Below are 24,897 nucleotides of genomic sequence, written 5' to 3' on the forward strand. Positions count from 1 at the left end.
CTCGTCCTCCAGATCTGGTCTATCGGAACTCGTCTTCCTGGTTGGTCGAAACTGGTCCGTCGAATCTGGTCTGCTTGAACTGGTTATAGTTCATCATAACCGACTGTGGTCTGCCAGAACTCGTCCGCTGGAGTTATGGTCGGTCGGAACTGGTCCGTCGAATCTGGTCTGCCGAATCTGGACCAGAATTGCTATGATCCGCCGGATCTGGTCTGTCGAAACTGGTCCATCGGATCTGGTCTGTCGAATCTGGTTCGTCCGCCGGATTTGGTCCGCCGGAATTCGTCCGTCGGATCTGGTCTGCTGGAATTGTTTGTTGTTGGAAGAAGAAAAAGAAGATAAAGAAGAGAAAGAGATAATGAAAAAAAAATTTGAACAGTCACGAGACAGAGCAGCCCATTTCATCCAGGGATATGTTGGTCTTTTTACATGGCTTTTGTGGCAGGCGGGAGAAGAGATTTATAGAAATGGCATTCCTTAAAAGTTTGGTCACTGTACATGGCAGTATTAATAATTTTCTCATAAAACAAAATCATCATATATCTAAAAAACAAAAATAACATTTTTTAGAAAAATAAAAAGATAAAAAAATATGTTAGCATATGAAATAATCAACTAATCAAATTCTACATAGTATATATACATAACTGATCATATCATCAAATTTTAAAAATTATATAATTTTAAAATATAAATAAAATCTAAATAAATCAATAATTAAATATTTGTTTGCTAAAATCATGCGAATAAACATTCTAGATCACATAAATTTCTTATTTTCTCATAAAAAATATTCATATTCAAAAAGCAATCTAGCAATTGTAGCACAAAAGATATCTACAAAACTTATCATTAATTCAATTAGTTAATGATTTTTTATTTGGTCAAACAGTTAGTTAATGATTATTCTAAACTTCTTTTTCTTATTAATTTCACACAATCTTAACAAAATAAATCTTCATCCATGGCAATTTGCATATCATTACTATTATCAAATATTAAATAATTGTTTTATCAAATCATAAACTACATTTTGAGATTATAAACATATAGAATTTCTATTAAGATTAAAACTAAATAAAAAGTGGATATATCACATTTAAATGATTTTAACGACTTATTACCAATTTTTAAATAATAAATGGATTATATTTTTATGATTTAATCTAATTGAAAACAAATGAAATGTCAAATTGGTATGATATAAATGATATAATAAATAAATATCTACAAACATTATCTCACATATATGTACAATTTTAAACTATCCTTGACAGATATGATATATAAGTTTTGGATAACCGGTTGAAATAAAAAAATTGGTAGTTATATTTAATTCTCAAAATCTCAAAATATTGAACAAAATTAAACTTTGGGACGTATAAATCTCTACTTTTGGACGATTATATGAAATTTTACATATATTAAAATTATATTTAGTTACATGTAATTGGTGTTATTTATTAAAAAAAAAAACTTATAGGAATGGATATGAGACAGGAACATATAATTTGAAAACAAACATTATCTGAATTATTTCTCATAAAAAACAAAACATGATTAGATATAATTGTTATGAGACACGGTCATAAAGTTAAATTCACTTTTAAATTTCTAATATAAAATTTAATTTCCACTTTCCTATTTATTTCAAATATTTAGACATGAAATGACGGGTACAAGAAGATAACGTATACTTCGGATAACAAACTACAATAAATCCATGTATTAAAAAAAAATAGAAATACCTAAATCTTTAGAAACCAAAAAGGCTAAAACATGAATCTTTGAATTGAAGAAAGTAATGAGAAATAAAGATGAAACTGAAAGATCAATAAAATTAAAAATCGAACAAGGATTGTGTATGCTAGGATTACAGACAATGTCTTGTGAATGAAAATGGTGGGAGCATGTGACTTAGATTGATAATTAGATTTTTTTTAGTTTGATAAGAATAAATATTTAAACGAGGAATACGGGTATTCCGTCTAAATCTTTTACCAAGTTTCTTATAATAAACATTGCCAAATGATTATGTTTTAAAAAGAAACGATTATGGGACAGAGATTTTATGACAGATAGAAGACGAGACGGGGCGGGTGGGACGGGAGGGGTCGGGACGAGACGGAAAGGGACATGACGAGTTTTCCATTAAAAACTACACATAAAAAAATTCAAACTAAAGCCAAACCCAATTCCGATTTAACATGTCTAAGCATTAGTTAGAAATGTTTTGATTAGTTTAAAAAATAAACACGTAATATCACTTATCATTTTCATTTAAATAATTTTAAAATTGTATTATGTAATACAAAATCTATATTTTACAACTGTATGTCTATATATAGTTTATCAAATAAATTCATATAACAAAATTTTACCAAAATAGCATCTACTTGAAAAATCGTAATTTTGTAAAAATAACCCCGCATGTACGTGCAGGTCCATCACTAGTTAAAATTAAAAAATAAAGCAAATTATGGAAACAAATTCTGTATGAATTTTATTAAGAAAATATATTTCGGTTTGGGTTTATAAAATAGTGGTTAGGGTTTAGATTTTGTAATTAAACAAAATTATATTTCGGTTTGGGTTGACAAATTAGTGGTTAGGATTTAAATTTTGTAATTAAAAGAAATTATATTTCGGTTTGGGTTGACAAAAGGGAATTTTATATAAAATGCCATTTTCATAACCCATTCTTTTAAAACTGCCACTTTCTATTTTGTATTTTCTAAAATGCCATATTCATATTTTATGTTAAAGAAAAAAGACAAAACTATCCCTCAAAGAAAGAAGACAAAAAAACTGACATGAGATTGGACACTTTTACTGTTGTCACATTAATTATGGACATTATTAAATAGACAAGTTTTACTCTTATTTTTTTGTGCACATACGATTATAGACAACGTTTTTTGTCTATTCATCTAACATATGTATTATGGACAAATTCGTTTATGAAAAAATGGATTTACATTACTATATAAGTATAATGGACAACAAATTAGGAAACAAAAAATAGACATATTACAGATCTAATACATCTACAAAAAATGTGTGATCCAAAGTGTATACCTAGATAGACAAATTTGATCTACCGATTCGGTCAACCAGATCTCGTCTGCCGGAACTGGTCCGCCAGATCTGGTCCTCCGGAACTGGTCTTCGAAACTAGTCTGTCGGATCTCGTCTGTAGCCACTGGTCTGTCGAGACTGGTTATGCTATGCCGAAACTGGTTATTGTCTGTCGAAACTGGTCCGTCGGATATGGTCTGCTGAGACTGTTTATGGTCTCTCCAAATTAGTCCGTTGAAACTAGTCCATCGAAACTAGTCCGTCGAAACTGGTCCGCTGAAACTGGTCTGCCGGAATTGGTTCACCGGAACTAGTCTGCCGGAATTGTAGAGAGATTTGTTTGTTGTTGAAGAATGAAAGAAGAAGAGATAGAAAAGAAAAAAAAAAGAAAGAAGAAGAGAAAAAAAGAGATAGAGAAAAATAAAAGAAAATAGAGAAAGTTTGAGTAGAGGATAAAATTGTCATTTGCATGAGTTAAAAGTGGGTCCTATGGCATTTTAAAGAAGATTGAATTGAAAGTGGCATTTCATATAAGAAATGACACTGTTCATGGCATAGGATATAATTTTCTCTTGACAAAATAGTGGTCAGGGTCTGGATTTGTAATTAAACGAAATTCTATTTCGGTTTGGGTTGAAAAAATAGTGGTTAGGGTTTAGATTTTGTAATTAGAAGAAATTATATTTCGGCTTGGGTTGATGAATTAGTGGTTAGGGTTTTGATTTTGTAATGAAACAAAATTATTTTTTTAGTTTGGGTTTAGAAAAGAGTGGTTAAGGTTTGTTTTATTTTTGATTTATCTTTTAAATATAATATGCCATGGCATATTGTTTTATTTTTATTGGCTAATCAATATGATGTGACCAAAATTGATTCATCCCTAGGGGTGAACCAAATTAGTGCTCTTTATTATATTGGAAAAATGTAAAAAAAATCATGAACTTTCAAATTGTGGACGTTTAAATGTACAACTTCCTAAATATCATTTAAATACCAAAAGTTATCGTTAATTTTAGTAGTAAATAGGCAACTTTTGTTATATATTATAAGAAGTTTAAATATTTTAAATTTGATCAAAAATTTCAAATATTATAAACATTTGAATTTTATACGAAGTTAAACTGTTATAAATATTTTAATTCTTTAAAAATTTAAACTTTATAGAACGTTTGAAATATTAATAATTTATTTAAAACTTTACGAAATTTTAAATGTAATAAATTTTAAACTTTAAAGAAGCGAAAATCTTATATTAAATGGTTACAATCTTAATAAATAGAGAATTTTTGAGAAATGCCCTTTTTGGTGTATCCTTTTTAAAAATACCCCCTTTTTCTATCCATTTATTTTTTTAAATCCCTTTTTAGATATGAAAAATTATAGACTTATATAGTTTATAAGGTACATCTAGATCATCATTACTACTCGGAGACTCAACCCAAATATTAATAAAGTTATAAGAAGTTGTAAACGGCATTTATAAGGTTTTTATAAGATTTTTAAAAGGTTTACAAAAATTTTATAAGGTTTTTAAATGATATTTAAAAGGTATTTATATAGTATTTATATAGTATTTATGAAATATATATAAATTTACACACATATAAATATAATATGTGTCTATACATATAAGCTTACAGATATTTTTTGATAAATTTCAAATTTGTAATGATTTTTTGAATGAATTTGAAAGACGGGTATTTTTAAAAAGTAATATTGGAAAGGGGTATTTTTGAAATTCCCCCTAATAAATACTAGATAATTAAACAAAGTTTAGATATGCTATGTTACTTACAATTATTCTCACAGTAAGTTATAAAGATCATAATTTATTCTATCATATAAAACATTACAAATAATTCATCGTTTGCAATAAATATTTTAAAATATTTATTTGCAAAGACCAAATTAGAGTATTTGTAAGTTTATTATTGTATAAAAATTATGCATTGTAAATATTTATATTCCGATCCGTTACTTTTTCAAAAAAAATTTTTGAACATTACATAAATATATTGTATATAAATTTAAGTTTGAATTTTTGACCGTTAAAATTTTTATTTATAAATAGAACAATTTACAATCGTTTTCAAAAATTCAAATCATGGCATATGCAGAAAAAATCTACATTTTTATTAGTATATGAATGAGATTATGAGTTATTTGTTTTACAAAAATATAACCATATAAAGATGAAAGGTGAAGTATAATAATTAATAAGAAAATTAATATGATAAGTTAGATATCAAATCTTCTATCTTAATTTTGATTGGTCATTGATTTAATATAATAATAATAATAATAATAATAATAATAATAATAATAATAATAATAATAGTAATAATAATAATAATAATAATATTAATAATAATAATAATAATAATAATATAATAATAATAATAATAATAATAATGTATTTTCATTTTAATAATTTAACTTAATTAGTTTTTTCACATTTTTATCCTCAATGATTATTATTAATTCATTCTTTAAAACCTATTTTTGTAATGATATTTGAATGTAATTACATACTATTGGTGAGGTCTTTTTAATAAAAGGAGATTATGCTAACTCAGTCTAATACTTATAATACAAAACAATATATTAAAAGTTAACATGATATAAATGAAGAAAAAAGTTTGTTTCTTGGTGTACCGAGAGGCGAGAGTTCAAATATCACGGGAAGGGCCCCTTCCGAAGGGATTACTTTTTCTCTCTTCTCCTTAAGCCACATCATCTTCCACCTCATGTTACTATTTAATTTTGAAAATTAATTATACTATTTTATCATTTAATTTTAATATTTAAACCTATGTAAATAAGTTTTTCCAAAATGAATATGAAAGTTATTTTCTTATTTTATACATTATAAAACTAAAAAAGATAATTGATTAAGAGTTAAAAAAATTATTAATTATCGATTATACTTACAAATATATAAATAATAGATTATAGTTTTACTGAATGTTTAAAATATATATATGATTATATTTACACAATGTAAACGTAAATATAATGGGATTTAACAGGAATAAAACAAAAAGTAAGAAAATTTGAGAATATAAATCTATCTAATTTATGTCTCAAAAAATTTTCTAACATAAGTGAGATAGGTCGGACCGAAACATGAATTCTTATTTTTTATAAACATATAAAAAGGTAAAAATAAAAATAATATTTCTGTAAAAGTTTCCAATATGAATTTAACTATTTGTTTCCAATACAACACATATGTTAAACTAATTAATAAAATAAAAAATTAACTATATTTCATAAAAATGAAAATTAAAATAAAACATTATTAAATGAAATAAACTAAATATAAAGTAAATTATACTAATATGTTAAATTTAAAAATTGTTCCATATGAAAAACAAAAAAAATATATAAAAAATAGAATCAGAAAAATATATAATAGTATATAAATGATCATTACGAGATATAAAGTACGACAAATCCAAAACAAAGGAAAACGTTAAACAAAAATAATAAATTATGACGATATATAAAGAGATAATGTAAAAAATTAAAAATACAACAATCCGCCCGAAACCCACAAATCATGTTCAAATTTCATGCCAACATATAAAAGGGCCCAAAATATTAACATCTAGATCCATATTTGGTAAAAACCCTAATAGCACACGTTTCTAAATGATTCTCAACCGCACTTCCATTTACGTTCACACTTCGACTTATACTATACACACTTAACTAGGTCTGGACCCGCGCTACAGCGCGGGGGAAAATTACCGGGTTTTTAGTCCTTTGTACGTTGCGAGATAATTTTATTTGTGTTTGCTTTACTTTATTTTGATTAGTAATTAAATTTTATCATTTTTAGATTGTATGTGTTGGTTTCGAATATGTTCAAAATTATTTAAATTCTATGATTTTAGTTGGATTGTTAATTTTAGAACAATATGTGACGTATATACATGTATAAATATTATACAATGAAAAAAAAAAATTATACAATGAATCATTTTTAAAATTTAGGGATTGACCCGCGGTACACCGCATAATCATAAATACATGATTTTAACTTGGACCTTTCATGCAGTTTTGTAAAGTTGCAAATCTCTAGAATAAACAAATAAAGAGCCAATGCTTTCTTATTTCTTATCGTGTTTAAATGTAAAATCTGTGTTGATGTTACAATTTTCTGGTAGCAAAAACTTATTTATATAGATCATATTTTCTTAGGGTTAAATTGAAAAATAATTAGTTTTATAATCAAGCCAGCAATTCGAAACTATTGCCAAATAAATATTAAAGATGGTCATAGAGAAAAAAAAATAGATATTAAAGATGGTTGAAAATGAAATATCCCGTAACTGATGTGAAGATCATAGTTAATGTAGGGGAAAACTATACATCCAAATATCAATATAGGATATTTAAGGAAGATTTTGTTTTGAAATATTATGGATAATTTGATAATGATTATTTTATATTTAATTTATATTTCTGATTTTTAGGTTAATTTGTTAAACCAATATACAAAATCATACATTAATGTATTTTTCCTTAAACAAATTAAGATTAATGTACTTTCCCAAACCGATATTGATGGTTTAATTTGGTAATTTTCGAAATAATATATATGGAAACTGGTATTTAATATCCTTAAATTTTTAGTAAGATCCAACTGAAAAATTCCGGGTTAATTTTTTTTTTAAAACCCGACCCAAGAAGCATTTGTACTTCTCTTTTACTATAGTAGAGATTTCTCAACGACTAATGAAGCTAAAACTCAATAGATTTTCTATACAAACACAATTTAAGTTTTAAAAAAGTAAAGTATGATATAGTGAAAAAAATAAGTAGAAAATAAAATATGAACCAATTACTCATAAACAACATAATAAACTCCCGCGCGTAGCGCGGGCAACCAACTAGTATTCTATAAAAAGATAAATTGTTACACAGTATACCACCAAAATATAATTATACAATCTTAAACCCTAAAGAAAGCAAACAAATTACCAAACAAACACAATGTTAAAAAATTAATTTTTTTAGTTACAAATAACTTATCCCACGGGTTAAAATTTAGTTACACAAGAAAATGACTACTACACATTTTCAAATACAATTTAATTGGGCTGATAAGCAAACAGTAATGTTATTATTTGTTTTTCTTCCAACAAGTTAGTTCAGAAGGGATTTGTTCTTCTTTACAACTTAAAACAGCATTAGCCATAAGTTTCCCAAGCCAAGCATGATAGAGTAGTCCCCTTGATCCAAGCCCTGCAAATACCCAGAATTTGCTAGACTCACCTGCTGCACCTATGAGCTTATTTACACATCCCAAGAGTGGCAGTGACCCATGGCTTGTGACAGGCGGCATTGCTCTCAACCCCGCCCTTGCTCCCGCAAATCTCCAATTCTCTATGTCTGGATAAACTGCACTCGCCTTCGGAAGAAGCTCGGCGAGAGCTCTTGAAGCTTCCTCTGCTGTAACATCCGATGAATAATTTCTTGATTGCCATTCCCATGTGGATCCCATGTGTAGATTACGAGATCCCTGAACTGCGAGCCATGCATCTGACAAGATTGAAGGTCCACCATCAGGGTAACCCCTGCAGTAGAATTTTTTTTTAACTAAACCAACCAATAGGCTAGACGTAGCAATGCAAGTACAGTTATGGTGTGCACAAGATCTCTATATCTTTAGAGGTATTGAGCAGAGAGAAGAAGTACCTAGCACTCTCGGGTAACTGCAAATGAGTAATGACACCTCGGCATGTCCTTAAAGGGAGCTTTCCAGTAAGTCCTGTAAGAAAGTCTACCTTGGATCCAAGACATATTACAACTGCATCATATTCTCCTACATACAACAACACAAAAGCCGTTCATACTAATTTTCTGACCATGTGTTGATGAGAACCAAAGACAAAATGTATGGCTACTCTACTCTTGGATTGTTAATAGCTATCTAAATTGTGTTCATAGACTCATATAATAGCAAGAGTTAACCCAAATTATACAAATATAGTTCAAGTTATAAGAGAAAATGATAAGAAACCTGAGAAAATCATTCATGTTAATGCCTTCAGACCAGAATTATCTAGAAATAAGTTTATCACATCAGTTTAGAGTCCACGAAACTGATATTTTCTGCCTGTGAAACTTGATAAAAAAAATAACAACCTATGTTTTAAAGATGTTTCCTTAAAGCTTATGCGAGTGCAAGAGTTAACCTAAAATATAAGAAAATATTTCTAATTGTTAGAGAAAATGATAAGAAACCTGAGAAAATCATTCACCTTCAAGTTCAAGCACATCATCTATAGATTTCTTCACCAAGGTTACGTTTTTCCTACCAAGTGATGTGCTTGCTGAGTTCTGGCATGCAAGAAAGAGTGCCTACAAAAGGGAGAAAAACTCTGTAAGAAAAATGCAAAAGCTTGGTGCTAACAGATAAAATTCAAAATGTGTTGTTGTATGTCTCTTAAACCTGGAGATATAGCTGCGGATTAACATTCATCGCGCCTGGAAAAGAGAAGGCGCAGTTCAAAGGCAGGCATAGATTGGGGACAAGATTTTGTGCAGCATCTCTGTCAATAGTCTCTACTAAGCAACTAGCAAGGCAGTTTCGAGCATTCTAATCGAATAAGTAATAAACATGTAAAACTACGTGTTTAGTTAAATATCTACTTAGGTATCCAATAAGTCAAGTTCAAACTTACATCACTCATCAAATCTAAAGTCTTGGCATTTGTTGCTGGTCTCAAGATTCCCCTGAAGCAAGAACAACTTCATCAAACCTAAGTTTTTACTCAACATTTAAACCATATCATCCTTTATAGAGCAGGAAAAAGTTAGTGTTATTGAGAGTGTGTACCTTCTTCTAACCATAAAATTTCCGAAATACTCGTTATAGTCTCCCTTCTCCGCAGATGGGTAACCAGAAGAAGCCGCTGTCTCGGCAACATTTAAGAGCTCTAAACACTCTCTCCAACACTCAGCACCATGCCAAAGTAGCTTACCTGCCAAAGTAAAAACCTCTATGAAACTAAACTTTGAAACAATACAATCACAAAAAGGGGGAAAGTTTATCTACCTTTAGGAGAATAAGGGTGGAGGAGCCCTCCAGAGACTCCAGAAGCTCCACCTCCTATGCCAGTTTCATCATATATATCGACACTTATTCTCAGCTCCTTTGGACACTCCTGCAAAAATAAAATTGTTAGTTAACTCGCAAACATGTTAAATCCTGAAGCAGATTTGTCTCAAGACAATCACAAAATGAAATTGAGATTCAGACAGTAACCTTAAGCAGGTGCCAGGCAACAGAGATTCCAGCAAAACCAGCACCAAGCACGGCGTATCTTTGATTGAATAACAAAATAAACCCTAAAAATTACAATGATTAAGTAGAGAAAGGTGTGAGGAAAAGAGCAGAGCTAACCTGAGAGGAGGACGGTTGGGAATAGAGAGAGACGCCGAAGAAGAAGAAGAAGAAGAAGAAGAAGAGGTGAAGCAACGGGGAAACTCAGAGAAGCGTGGTCGGTCTGAGTGAGAGAAAGGGTGAAAACCAGCATTGGTCATCATGTCTTACACGACAATGCCTTTGGTACTTTCAAGCTAGGACTGCGAGTTCTGTTCAAACGATTAGGTTCGGTTTGGATAGTCAGTTTGTTTGGTAATTTAGTACCAAAATCCAAAGGCATGGCCGTTTTATTTCACCATGTACTATGATTTTATCTTATTGTGCTTCGAATTCTTATATTTTCTATTCGTTTTTCCAATTTCTATTCGTTTTTCCAAAAAATAAAAGATTATTCAACATTCATTTAGTATTTTTCGTAATTTATAAACAAATCTACTATTTTTGCTTGAAAGGGTTTTGTTTAGGTAATAATAATTTTAAAATTAATTGTTTTTAAATTAAATTATTATTTTTATATCATTTTTGACATATGGCAATGACTCAATAAAATTTGTACAAGTGGCATATGATTTAGCAAAATATGCATACATGGCAGCTAACTCATCGTAGTTGACCAATATAATCTCGGTCAATGTTGATTTTAGCACAAATTAGATAGTTCATGATGTTTATTAAAAAAAATGAGTTATTTACGTACACACCTACTTTGGTTGAAATAAATAACGAGTAAACATACTTTTCGGGAGAGGTATACTTTTCCACAACTTTCTCTATGTCTTTGCAAAGGAGACATAATTCCTTGGACATTTTTGCCCTCAAACTTGACAAATGTTACACAAGCTGTTGGATTTCAACTAACAAAAGGCAATCGGGATCGTGCGGGTAAGACTATTTATGGAAGGTGACTTAGTTTTGGGAGAGAATTGTGCGGTTAATAAACGAGGAAGCGAGATTAGGGTTTGTTTCTCTGTTGGGAACATGGTTGCGCAGGTATGTGGGTTGTGGATAGGGTTTTCAGGCAACAATAGTGTGGATTGGTAGTATTTATTAACTATAGTTGTTTTTGTTTTGCAGGAAGGAGACCCAGGTTGTTGTGTTGTGATTTCGAGGCAATGGAACTTCAGGAAGGGAAACGTGTGTGAGTTCTCAGTGGACCAGAACGAGGGTTGTTCCATTGTCGCCTGAAACTAGGTTTTGGGAATTTGAAGATGCGGTTTGTGAAGAATTTGGATTAGAGAATAAAAGGGTTCTTCTTAGTTACTGTTTGTCGACAACTTTGCAGTTGGAATCTGTTTCCTGGCCACCACTGGTGATGGTGATTACCAATGTTGGTCTGGATTGTTTTGTTCGAATGATGCGGGCAAATAGAGGGCTGAATTTGTTTGTTACGTTTGAAGAGATGCGTAAAAGATCACCAGTAGAGGGTGAAGTGGGGAAAGTTACAGGGGATATAGGTAAGAAACAAAGTTGCGGCTACTCTAGTGGAGTAAGCAAAAGTGACGGTGGGGAAGAATTTTGTGGTGAGATCTCGACTGCAGGGTCTAAGACTATTGTTATTGAAGTGACACAAGAGGATGAGGCTTTTCTAACTGAAGTTGCAGAAGCAGAGGGAAAGGCATGTTCTGGTGGGAATAACTAAAGACAGGACCAGAGAACTAGTAATGAATATGCTGCTGGAGTGGAGGAGATTCCAACGATGGACAATAGTCAAACTGAAGCCCTTGATATATTCGACGATTTGGGCGACGATGATGTAGCAGAAGAAACGGATGTTTTCGTTACACCCAAATCGTATGACACTGAGTTCTGCGGCAATTTCATTGGTGATAACTATGGTCGGGTTAATGTTGTCGAGGTGATGTGTAGTCCAAATACACACTTTGACCACTCTGCCCCATTAAAAGTAGAGGATAAGCCCACCTTAGGTGGAGATGGCAGTGTTCCAGAGAATGGCAGACTGGGCTCAAGAGAGCAATTCAAGAGCGCGTCTGAGAACTTATCCATATGGACATCGGAGCGTGGATACGTTGGTCCTAGCACACCGAACGTGGTGGATAGGAAGCTATATTGACGACAAGGAGTTCGATATCCCTCCATTGTTTGATGATGCAGAATATGAGAGAGATGACATACCAAATTTGGATATTTATATTGACGGTAAAGGCATATACAAAGGAAAAATTTTTGCAAGCAAGGAGGAGTGCCAAATTGGAATAGCTTTATATGCTATACAGAACCAGTTCCATTTCACTCAAACTACACCGAAAAGAGAATCATTTGTACTACAATGTTCAAGGGAGCGTTGTGATTGGCGGATTCTGGCTTTTGAACTGAAAGGGTGTGGATACTATGAGATAAGGAAAGCTCATTTGGAACACACATGCGCCATTGAGACCAGGAACCAATACTTGAAGAAAGCCATGTCCAAGGTGATTGCGGCTGTGTACAAATCAAAGTACAATGACCCCAAAAAGGGCATGCACGTATGGATCTGCAACAGTTGGTCCTTGAAGATCTGAGGGTGTCTGCATCGTATAGCAAATGATGAGAGCTAAGGCAAAAGCTGAGGAGGATAATTTTTGGTCTAAGGATGTCTTATGATGACCTAGCTGAATACCTGTTTGTCTTAAAACAAGTTAATCCAGGCACAATAACTGATATAAAAACAAAGGAGGAGGAAGATGGCAGTGAAATGTTCATATATATGTACCTCGCATTTGGTGCATCAATTCAGGGTTTTAGGCACTTTCGCCGTGTGATTATGGTACTCACCTAACTGGGAAGGATAAAGGAGTTCTTTTAACAGCTAGTGGGCAAGACGCTAATTTCAAGTTTACCCCCTTGTTTTTGCAGTGGTGGACAGTGAGAACAACGAGGCGTGGACATGGTTCTTTGAGACGCTGGAGCAAATAATTGCAGACATCAAGACATTAACAATAATTTCAAATAGGAACACCTCAATTTACACCGCTAAGAAGACAATCTTCCCATTAGCTTATCATGGAGCTTGTACTGTTCACTTGGCTAGGAATGTTAATGCTAGGTTCCACAATAAAGGGCTGGCAAAACTTGTAGTGAAGGATGCATTTGCGAACAAGGTAACGCAATACCGCGAGATATATGGGCAAATGAAATCTAAAAACATCAACTGTGTAAGCTATCTAGATAAAATTGGTGCGGCTCATTAGACAAGGGCGTATTTCCAAGGAGAGATATACAATTTGATGACGTCCAACATTGCAGAGTCTTTGAACAAAGCTTTGGAGAAGGGCAGGGGTTCACCAATTGAATAGTTACTGAAATTCATAAGGGCGAAGCTAACCTGTTGGTTTAGTGCTATAAGGAAGAAAGCTGCTAGACACATTACTTTTACAACTCCTGAGGCTGACAAACAAATGACTAAGAATCTATTGGCTGTTAAAGGAAGCAGAATAGGTACTATTTGCAGCTGGAGTTATGAGGTTGTAGGAATTCTTAACGGGAAGCATCATGTTTTGCTAGACATGAAGCAGTGTTCGTGTAAACAGTATGATAGGATTCATGTCCAGATGCTTTTAAGCTTTTTGGATTCGGTACATGATTTGGTTGTGTCCTAGGAATTTTTTGGTAAACTGGGGGACACAATGGACATGAAAGTATCCAATGTTTCAAGGTTGGGTGGATACATATGCGGTAGGTTTGTAAGTGTAAGGTGGGTTTTAATTTTTTGGGTATCCACCAAAAACGGTTAATGGTTTCATCTTATTGAAATCTATAATATTAAGGGTTCATCGTAGTATTTTGTTGAAATCTTATTGAAATTAGTATCAGCTAAAACATTGGACTGGTGCATTAATTCAAGACATGTGTGAAAAGGTAGGGTGTCCACATGGACATGCACCGTGTGGATATTGTTCTAATTTTGGTCAGTTGGAAAAAACTTATTATAATAAAGAAACTTGATTATCGCCTTGCCACAAAACGAAAAGCATAGATAAGGTAACATTAGTTATCCACATCTCGTGAGCTAAGAACAAAATAACATCCAAACTTAAGAGATTAACATGATGTCCCTTTAAAGATAATAATAAAGGCAGTCCATGCACCTCTACCCGTTGTTTTCCTCCAACATTGCATGTTCCTCCCAACATGAGGGAAAATCATCGATATGCCACGTGTCTGAATATGTACCCCAGCGACGCGGTTCAACCATGTAGATCTAATACATCAACATGTCTGCCAAACGCGAACATACTTCGAATAGATACTTGTTCTTTAGGTTCAAATAATCATCAGTTACGAGTGTGCCCGCGCAGCTCAAGAGCATGTGATACGCCAGTTCTACAACAGGATAAACGTCTTTGACCTGCTCGATCGTGATGAGGGCCTCGTTAAGGTGACAAGTCCTGAAGGCAAGTTGCAAAATCTTCACATACAATGCATACGGATTCCGAGCATGTAGACACCATCCGAAAAGTTGTAAAACGCACTAGTTGGTTGGGACCACCTTACGAAATCTGGATTTTTGTCTAATCTGACGGTGAACAAAGTCTCCGGCGAAAGGACATTAATTCTACTTTCCTTCCCTATACAGAGCCAATTTTTAAGTTCGCCTATGCCCTCCTCCTCAACATAGCTTACGACCTTAGCCAATATCGACTGGGAATGTGGAGACCATGCACCGGAGACTCCTGTATCACGGTTAAAAATTATTGAAAACAAAACAATGGTGCATAATATAAAGAAATAGCAGGAAAGGAAAATACCGTTATTGTGACTCCTCTTTTAGCAGACGATACAACTCCATCCGAGTGCCCTGCCCCCGTATTGCAACGCCATCTTGTCAATGCACTCCTCTGTTGGTAGTAATGTGCGGATATGTCCATTCCGTCATGATAAACAGTTTTTTTAGAGTCTTTCACCCTTTCTTTTCTGTCCATTTTGAGTCGTTTGTCGTGTTTTACTCCGTCTTTCGTGTCTTTCGAGTCGTGTTTTGAGTCTTGAGCAGGAGCTAAGCAGTTGGAGCGGAATTGGCGCGTTTTGGACCAGTTTCGGGCAAGGAAGTGCAACTTTAGCTGATGCAGAGCATGGACCGATCGGTCCATCACTAGACCGATCGATCCAAACGAACGACACATTCTAGGAGCGCAACGAATGATCGATCCAAACGAACGACACATTCCAGGAGCGCAACGATCGATCGATCCCAACATTGGATCGATCGATCCACTCGTCCGGACCTTATCAGAGCACAGAGATCGATCAATCCTCACCTTGGACCAATCAATCCAATTACCCGGACAAGACCAGGAGCAAAACGACCGATCGGTCCATAATTCAGACCAATCGGTCCATATTCATGACGACCAAATTTGGTTTCCTTAACCGTATTTTGTTGTTATTTTCTTCTGTAATGGGTATTAGTACCCAACAAGACCTGTTTTTCATTCGACGCTTTTCTTTTTAGCAGTTTTCTGAGTTTTATACTTGTAAGCAACATCTGGGATTGAGATTGATCCTCTTTGACAATTTAGAGAAGATTTCTAAACCTTATTCTTATTCTAATCTATTGAATCATGTTTTCTTCCATATGTATTCGCTTTGTTTCAATTGCTATGTCTGAGTAGTCTCTTAATTAGGTTTTAGGGTTCTAAGTAGGAGATTCAATGATTTGATGGATTAGATGTTTTAGGGAATTCTTAATCTTTTGGTTCTTTAATTTACATGTTCTTAATGCTAGAATAGGATTGATCACCCTGTTTTAGAACTTAGGCTTTTATGTGTTTCAGAGATGTTCGATAAAATGCCTGAATGAATGTAAATTGAGCATAGTATTTCTAACCTGCGAGAATTGATATTAGAATTCTTTGTGAACCAAATGAACCTGTTTGATAATGCAAATTTGGCTAGGAAATTACAAATGAGAATTTAGTAATTGAATAGTTAAATTTACTGATTAATGTCTTGAGAGAGAATTAGTCTAAACTTCTGTTCATGTTCAAGAACGATTCTTCATGTTTGAATTCCTTATTTTGAATCCATTCTATTTTGATTTATTATGTAACACTAAACTAGTTGGTGAGAAATATTTTGAGGATAATTTTGCCAAACATGTATTTATTGTGTTGCTCCAACCAGCAAAACGATCTTAGCGAGCAATGGTGCGGGAATGTGGATAGGGTTCGATGGACACCCCTGGAAAGTGCGTGATACATTTTTAACGAGAGAAAGGGAAAATAAAATATAAGGAAATTAAATCATAATTATTTACAGATACAAATTACCTCTAAAATAATTTCAGGGGCCTTGGGGGAGCGTGGTGGGGATGCCATTGACGAGGACCACTTTGGTTTTTTCTGGTTCCGATCTATGAATATTTGGAAGTCTCAACGGTCTTATTAGTACTCAGACATTAGTTGATTGTGGGTCTGGGTGCACTAAATACGACCCTATAAGACCTATGTTATAGCGTTCAACCTTGTAGATAATAGGCGTTTTTGTGTGGTCACATCGTATGATATCGGACAACATCTTCTTAATAGTAAAAAAATTAGAAATCATCGACAAAAAGGATATTAGCTGTATGCACCATTATAAGCCAGGTAGATGTTATTTGAAATGGGTATCCACTTAGATTCATCCATATGGCCGGAAACGATAATTACCGAAGGATATAGAATACCTTCAACATCATACAAGGTTTCCCACTTATGAAGTTACTCATTCCTCATTCATAATGTCAACATATTATCTTGCCCCAACATGAAACGCAATAAAAACAGAACCAAAAACACATTTCTCGACTAAAACAAATGCATCAACCAAACACTAATACTCCAAAGGCACATACAAGTAACCCATATAACCCTGCAATGGCCAAACGTTGCCTATAGATGACTTTCTCTGCGCTTTCCACTTGATTATCTAAATCAACTCGAAGTCCAGCGATTTCCAGCCGAAGTTGATATATCAGTTTCTCCTTCTAATAGTTTTGAGCAACAACATCATTGATGATATGGTCCTCAGAAAAGATTCTCTGCCCCAAGGGAATTCTAGAAACGAATCAATGTCCTTAAGCATCTCGACATACCTCGGGTATAGCCTATGAGTCTAGCTGGAAGCGAGCAGGACGCCATCAACAATTAGCAGAAGTGCAAGGCGAATCTTTTTGTCTGCATCCGTAGTGATAGGATCCTCGAAAATTTTGGCAAGATCTGCTAAACTGGATTTTCTATCTGCCCCGATCAAATTGTAACAATCGTCTGCATCGTCGTTGTTAGCTTCAGAGTTGTAATCTTCTGGGAATTCACTCCATTGTAACCCAGTGACCGCACCAAACTCGACCAGGGAAAATCTCATGGGGTATCCACCGAACACTGTCCACATTTCGTTTTTTTTTTATAGCAACTGTCTATAAAGGAGAGCATGGATTAACTTGCACGATATAGGACACTCGCTGATTCAAAGCCTAAAGAGGGAGCCCAAACTTGAACTCAATACCTTCTCCATTTTTGGGGTCCCCCTGAGAACATTGCAGATAACAGTAAGGATGTCTGGTCGGGAATAAACATTGAGCCTGGCATCGGGGTAACGGGTAACGGTCGGTCGCGAATATCTGGTGAGGGAGAAGGTTGCCCCAGTCAACAGATCCTGATGTAGATGAAGAACATTGCGGGGGTGGGCAAGAAGATGAAGGGACGTCAGGTTTAAAAAACCTTGTTATGCGCCGGTTGGAGGGCATCAAAAACGAGACCAAATTACGGCGATGGAAAGTAGCGATAGGACCGGTCGAGACGGCGGGTTTATCATACAAGGAGGCCGACGACGGTGAGCACATATGTTGATTTATTGACGGTTGAACAATCACACGACGCGGTAGGGAGGACGGCATTGGGTTTGAGAAAACGGAAGCCGATAGACGGTGGCGGGAAAGTACGGACGGGAGAGAAATTGGGGATCGTCGGATTAGAAAAAATTAGGGTTTAGAGTGAAAAAAACTGAAATTGTTTTCGTTGTACTTTTTACTAGAAAATAAAATAAAAAGCGTAAAAAGCAGTTAAACGATGCGTTACAATCTGGTTCGAAAGCGTAGAGGAGTGTTAAGTCGTTTTATACTAAAGAAGTATAGTAGTTACACTAAGTAGGTGTAAGCGTGATAAGAAAACTTAAAAGTGGGTCTGGCTGCAATGTTTTCAAAAAAAATATTTAGTTCAGGTTGAAATATACACGTTATCAAAGTTTAGGTATAAACATACACTTAAGTAATTGTTCAGGTTGAAATTTGCCATTTACCCATTTTTAAACAAACCTTACCCATGCGAGTTATGTTCAAACGATTTGGTTCGGTTTTGATTGGTCGGTTTTTTGGTAATTTAATGGGTTAATTAGCGGTTTGGACAGTTTTTGAAAAAGTAATTGTGTGTTTGGACATGTCACTATTTACAACTGGTGAATTAGCACTTGCTTTCTACACACTATTTGACCCTCTTTTTTTTTTCTCTTTCTTCTTTATCCCAAATCATTAAATTGAAATATATCACAAATTTTCAATCCAAAAATTAATTCTAATATGATATTAATGTTTATAATGTTTTTTCGATATATAAAGACCAATTTTGACATATTTACAAATCAAAAATAGTTTACTTTTTTCTTATGTAAATATGTCTGTACTCTATCTTTAGTGTTCAAATTTTTTTTAGGAAGTTCGAACTCAGTTTCCGTTATCCGTACTCCCTTTCTAATATTCATACTCTTCTTATGGTGTTTGAACTCTATTTCTGGCGTTCGTATTCTCCTTATGGTGTTCGTATTCCTCTTATAGTGTTTCTACTTCGTTTAATATGCACTTACCCTCATATTGTGATATCTAGATTCATTTTTTTTGTCTCTTTGGTTTATCAGTTGGATTAAATACTGTTTTTAAATCATGTCTGATGTTCGTACTCCATATATTGTGCTCGTACTCTCCGTTTCGTGTTTATACTTCCAGCATATATTCCTACTCTTCTCATGTTCGGACTCCCTATATTACGAACACTATAAAAAGAGTACGCATAAGATATATGATGTACAGTATAACCTCTATAAATTAATACTCGATAAATTAATACTCTCTATAAATTAATAAATTTCTCCGGTCCCAAGTTGGGACTAGTATAATTTTGAACACATTTCGATAAAATAATAAGATAATAATTTTTTGAAAATCCTTTGTAAATATATGGTCCCATCAATATTATAAATTAATAATTAGGCAAAATTTTCAAATTATATGTATATATAGACACATTAGTTTTTGTTAAAGTTTATTTTTACATATTTTTTTGAAAAAACTTTCCAAATTCGGAAAATCTCTCTATAAATTAATAATTATTAATTTATCGATAAATTAAAACCTCTATAAATTAATAGTTTTTCATGGTCCCAACATTATTAATTTATATAGGTTTTACTGTATGTTACAAATTCTAAAATATATCAAAATTATTCTTATTAGATTCGCAGAAAAAATTTATAGATGAAAATTTGATTGTAGTAATTTTTTGAATTACAAAATTGTAATAAAATCAAATTCTAAAATTTTGTGGTGGAAAAAAAAAATATATTTCTCACAACCACTATCGATTCCTATCTCTCACACACCCTCTCTCACAAGTCACAACCACTAATATTCTTCTTCTCCCAATTTTAAATAGTAGCCCAAACCGTCCAAATTTCCAATTTCTTTCCAAAAACCGTCCAAATTTCCAATTTCTTTCCAAACACCGTCCAAACCCCCAATTCACTATAACTTAATTGGGGAGGGGTAGACTATCAGCCGAACAAATTTGGTTCAGACCGGTGCGGTTGTCGGTTAGTTCAATTAGATTAAGTTCTACAAAAATTCAGTTTGGTCATCGGTTCAGTTCAGTTTGAATAGGGATTTTGAAGAGTGTGTTGTGTGTATATATAGTAAAACCTCTATAAATTAATACTCGATAAATTAATAATCTCTATAAATTAATAAATTTATTCTGTCCCAAGTTGGGACCAGTGTAATTTTAGACATATTTCGATAAAATAATAAGATAATAATTTTTTAAAAAATTCTTTGTAAATATATGGTCCCGTCAATATTATAAATTAATAATTAGGTAAAAGTTTCAAAATATATGTATATATTGACACATTAGTTTTTATTAGATTTTATTTCTAATATTTTACTATATCAAAAATTGTTGGTATTCTCTTTCAAGATATAATAATTATTATTTTCTTTCTAATTGGTTATATAAAATACTAATTATCATGATTAAATGTTATTTTTAAATATTTTTTGAGTAGGAAAATTTCTCTATAAATTAATAATTTAATTATTAATTTATCGATAAATTAAAACATTTATAAATTAATAGATCTTTATGCTCCCAACATTATTAATTTATAGAGTTTTACTGTATTTGAATATTTTATTGATCAATTCTATGACCCGAACTGAACTAAACTAAACCCATGTCAAAAAAATTCCTGAACAGTTCACTCTAATTAACTGATCCGGAACCAAAATTCTCAAATCTCGACTCTGTTTAGAGAAACCGGTTCGAGCTTTAACCGCTGGTGCACTTTGAGCCACCGACCCAACTATATTCCAAAGAATACATAATCATCATTCCTAGTACTTTCGGCGAAAAAACTTAACATTCTCAAATTTTTACTTTAATCAACTCTTCTTCCTACATTAGATTGGGAAATCTTAACGAATCCCTAACATTGGTGGACGTTTTAACAAAGTAGAAGTTTGAAGCAAGCATTAAAAAGTTTACCAAATAAAGTCCATTAACACATGACAAGCTTCTCTTCTTTTGTTTTTTTTCTTTTGTTTGCTATTCCGCCTACAAAATTAACTTACTAATACTAAAAAAAAAGGTTTTTGTTTGTTATCGTTGAAGTTACTGAGACGTAAGAAGAGAGATAGTGTGCCTAGACGGATCAAGCTTTGCGGACAATGGAACGTCTCTCTCGCTGGTACTCAACTTCACCTCTCTGGTGCATTATCAACAAAGCCCTCCTCACCTGCAATTTCAACATTCACATACTCAAAGCCCCATTCAAATTACTTCAAACTAATGCAACAGAGATGTTAGCTTAGGTACCATTGAATCGTTCATTCCCATTCTAGCTAGATCTTCTATAAGCCTTCTCTCTGATAACCGAGCTCCAATACCCATTCTTCTCTTTATCTGTGTTTCAGCTTGCTGTTTTCTCACACCAAAACAATTTAGTGAGTACATCTCCAACCAAAATCTAGAAATATGAATGATAATTTCATCCCACATGAACTAACCTTGATCTCATTAGCCATTTCACCTGTTATGTTTATCTGTTGATTTATCCCTGATCTTGCTGCATCCATGGTTGAGGTATCAAAAAGTTTAAAAGCTTTGCTTACATCATTTTCTGTGGCCTCGTGTGACCTGAGGTATTTAACAATGTCAATGCACGGCACATCCCATCAAGTTTCAGGAATCTCTATATTAATAAAAGATTACTTACAGTCTCATTTTTGCAAGTGACTCACTCAGTCTGATAATAGCTTCGAGTTGTCTCACTGTGATAGGTATCGGAGCAGCCTCTCCTGTTTCATGAGCACGTCTCTTCATATCCTGTTTAACCAAAAATTTATATTGAGATCAACTTTATTTATTTTTCATCTTATTGTCAAATGTTCTTATGTAATGACAATTACCATTCTGATCGTGACATATTTCTGCTTCAGCATCTCAGCAGCAGGTTCTGAGAGACGGGGATGACACCTTGCTCGACAGTATTGTATATACCTAAAGTGACAAAGACCATTCTATTAATAACGTCATGATTTCGAATAGAAATCTGTAAGAACAAGTTGTCTTGAAGAAAGAAATCATACCTTTTGAGCCAATTATCTTCTTTAGAATCTGTGTTATCACCTGAAAATTGGTCTGCAGATGCATGAACCCTTATAATATGGCTGGCTATTTCCTGTCAAAAGATAATTCCAACATTAATAATGTCCACCTATGCAAGCAATGACGCAACAGTGATCTACAACGTTAATCTCTGTTTCCCTCTTGACTACATTAAATTTCTGAAAGAAATGTTTCTTTGCTTGCTTACCTTGTCTTGAGAATATTTCCTGATGTCCTTGACAATGAAGATAAGATCAAATCTAGAAAGAATTGTTGTTTGCAAATCAATATTGTCCTGTGCAGTCTGCAAACCCAAAAAAACATCCCCTAAGTATATTGCAAACAAGAATTTTGACAAAGAATAATTTCAGAATTCAAACCTTAAGGTCATCATATCGACCAGATGGCGGGTTAGCAGCAGCAAGCACCGAGGTTCTAGAATTCAGTACAGTTGTTATTCCAGCTTTTGCAATGGAGATTGTCTGCTGCTCCATTGCTTCATGTATAGCAACCCTAGACAAAATTATAACAACACATTCTATCATTTCTACTCATCAAGAAGAATTAGATTCGTCTACACTATAATTCAGACTTGAATTACCTATCTTCCGGTCTCATCTTGTCAAATTCATCAATACACACAACACCTCCATCAGCCAAAACCATAGCACCACCTTCAAGATAGAACTCTCGCTGCAGTGAACATATTGTGTAAAATAACTGAGAATCTGTCATAGTAAACTAATTTTGAACATCCCATATAACAGAAAAAAGTGAATGAGGCAGATAAACACTGGCCAACATAGGACATACAGTGCTGCTATCTCGAATCACCGACGCCGTGAGCCCTGCAGCCGATGAACCCTTTCCAGATGTATAAACAGCTATTGGAGCCGTCTTCTCCACAAATTTAAGAAACTGGAAAGAGAACACAAAAAAAAGTAAGCAAATTGGATTTCAACATGCTAGCTACAGGTGTTAGAAATACACTGATTTATTTTGTAAGGATTTGAATTCAATACTAGAACTAAAAGATGTAAGATGCATATCGGGATAGTAAGAGAGTCATGAAAAGAAATACAAAGACTACCACTCTTATTTTAAATCATTGATACAAACCTGTGATTTTGCAGTTGATGGGTCTCCCAGAAGCAGAACATTAATATCACCTCTTAGCTTCACTCCATCCGGCAGGCTCTGTATTGAAGATAGAAATGTATATAAGTATAACAAAAATGCATCCAAATGCACAGAAAATGAAAACTGAAATTGCAGTCACCTACCTTCCTTGATCCTCCAAAGAGAAGACACGCCACTGCTCTCTTCACATCCTCATGACCAAATATAGAAGGAGCGATCTTTGTGCAAATGTTTGCATATACATCTTGACTATCAGCAAACTTTTTGAATTCTTCCTCCTAAGGTAACATTAGAAAGGCAGAACTGATAAATGAAATTGTACACCTAGGCTGCATAAAGAGATGTTGCAAACAGGCATAAATGGTTCATACTAAACTGAAAGCACAAAGTATCTTCCCCGAACACGATCACACTCACTTGGGAGTTGCACAAAGAAGGAAATTTCACAAGGCCAACATCAACTCAAGGCATTTGGTTTACAGTGACTTAAACTAGATATTGACAGCCCAGGTACCACAATAGCTAAGCCATGATGACTTTAAGAGTTCATTGTGAAACCATGAATGGCATAAGCTATCAAATGCAAAAAAATATATATATCCAAATGATGCAATACTAACTTCGTCAGGAGTGAAGTTGGCAGGGCCACGGGAACTGGCCTCATTTGTGTCTTCCAATCCAACAACTCGGATGTAAGGCTGTCGAATTGCAACTGCACCTTTATGCCTACATCAGAAGGTTGAAAATACATTTATTACTGTTGGCACAAACTTTACTAGAAACAATCAACACTCTCAGTTGACATAAACTAAAAGCTTACGAGTTAGATGATGATGAAGCTTGGAAAATGCTGTAGATACCCATTACTGTCAGTCTGGTTCCAGGTACAATTGTTTGTACAAGATGCCGATCAACTGAGAGAAGCATATTCCTTGGAAGTTCTCCAGTAGGAACATCCTTCAAAGTTAGAAACACTTCATATAGAACTGTCCAAACAGAAAATATTACCATGTAAATCAACATGAATCAACAGATCCATACCTCTGGATTCTCCTGTAACTTTAACGTCTGCTGATCAACATACTGGCTCCTATCAGGAACCACCATCCATGGATCAAGAGGGCAAGGTTCTTCTCCAGGCTAAACAAAATCCAATTACTCTTATCAAAAATCAGCATAACTTTACAAACTTAAATCACCAACGAATCAAAGAAACCATGCAAGGACCTGTGGAATATTATCACATGATCGAGGAACAATCGCCCCACCAAGACCAGGACGACACGGAACTTCCCTTGTTTTTTTACAATTCTTACATACTAAAAACACATATGTCGCCTTTGCTTTCACTCTCGAAGCTGCAATGCTAATCCC

The 24,897-nt window shown here is 33.6% G+C and overlaps 2 protein-coding genes across 2 annotated transcripts in view; both read right to left on the reverse strand.

Annotated features, from left to right (window-relative positions):
• Nucleotides 1-8,150: 8,150 nt before the first annotated feature.
• Nucleotides 8,151-10,694, reverse strand: LOC17874527 (putative thiamine biosynthesis oxidoreductase ThiO). The gene is made up of 9 exons (XM_006279341.2): nucleotides 10,496-10,694; nucleotides 10,358-10,415; nucleotides 10,148-10,256; nucleotides 9,929-10,073; nucleotides 9,774-9,825; nucleotides 9,542-9,688; nucleotides 9,351-9,450; nucleotides 8,785-8,911; nucleotides 8,151-8,663 (listed from the first exon to the last, which is right to left on the reverse strand). The coding sequence occupies exons 1-9, from the start codon at nucleotides 10,636-10,638 to the stop codon at nucleotides 8,210-8,212; spliced, it is 1,335 nt and encodes a 444-aa protein (XP_006279403.1). The 5' UTR covers nucleotides 10,639-10,694; the 3' UTR covers nucleotides 8,151-8,209.
• A 10,541-nt stretch (nucleotides 10,695-21,235) lies between these two features.
• The window catches only part of LOC17874543 (DNA replication licensing factor MCM5), a 4,443-nt gene continuing 781 nt past the window's right edge, over nucleotides 21,236-24,897 (reverse strand). Inside the window, exons 3-18 of the mRNA XM_006279360.2 lie at nucleotides 24,751-24,897; nucleotides 24,565-24,663; nucleotides 24,344-24,480; nucleotides 24,144-24,249; nucleotides 23,667-23,801; nucleotides 23,503-23,580; nucleotides 23,197-23,301; nucleotides 22,985-23,076; nucleotides 22,764-22,896; nucleotides 22,592-22,687; nucleotides 22,365-22,456; nucleotides 22,185-22,275; nucleotides 21,992-22,101; nucleotides 21,783-21,912; nucleotides 21,592-21,693; nucleotides 21,236-21,511 (exon numbers count right to left, since the gene is read on the reverse strand). The exon at nucleotides 24,751-24,897 is cut by the window's right edge and continues 10 nt beyond it. Of these exons, the coding sequence (XP_006279422.2) occupies nucleotides 21,428-21,511; nucleotides 21,592-21,693; nucleotides 21,783-21,912; nucleotides 21,992-22,101; nucleotides 22,185-22,275; nucleotides 22,365-22,456; nucleotides 22,592-22,687; nucleotides 22,764-22,896; nucleotides 22,985-23,076; nucleotides 23,197-23,301; nucleotides 23,503-23,580; nucleotides 23,667-23,801; nucleotides 24,144-24,249; nucleotides 24,344-24,480; nucleotides 24,565-24,663; nucleotides 24,751-24,897 (1,737 nt within the window). The 3' untranslated portion in view covers nucleotides 21,236-21,427. The remainder of the gene's footprint in view (nucleotides 21,512-21,591; nucleotides 21,694-21,782; nucleotides 21,913-21,991; nucleotides 22,102-22,184; nucleotides 22,276-22,364; nucleotides 22,457-22,591; nucleotides 22,688-22,763; nucleotides 22,897-22,984; nucleotides 23,077-23,196; nucleotides 23,302-23,502; nucleotides 23,581-23,666; nucleotides 23,802-24,143; nucleotides 24,250-24,343; nucleotides 24,481-24,564; nucleotides 24,664-24,750) is intronic.

This window comes from Capsella rubella, unplaced genomic scaffold, assembly GCF_000375325.1.
Source record: "Capsella rubella cultivar Monte Gargano unplaced genomic scaffold, Caprub1_0 scaffold_13, whole genome shotgun sequence".
NCBI lineage: Eukaryota > Viridiplantae > Streptophyta > Magnoliopsida > Brassicales > Brassicaceae > Capsella > Capsella rubella.

Coding starts and splice junctions, on each gene's coding strand:
- LOC17874527 (XM_006279341.2), bottom strand. CDS start 10,638: ATGATGACCAATGCTGGTTTTCACCCTTTCTCTCACTCAGACCGACCA. Junction 9,826..9,928: donor AATTTTATGGTTAGAAGAAG/GTACACACTCTC, acceptor TTCTTGCTTCAG/GGGAATCTTGAGACCAGCAA. Junction 8,664..8,784: donor CAGTTACCCGAGAGTGCTAG/GTACTTCTTCTC, acceptor ATTCTACTGCAG/GGGTTACCCTGATGGTGGAC.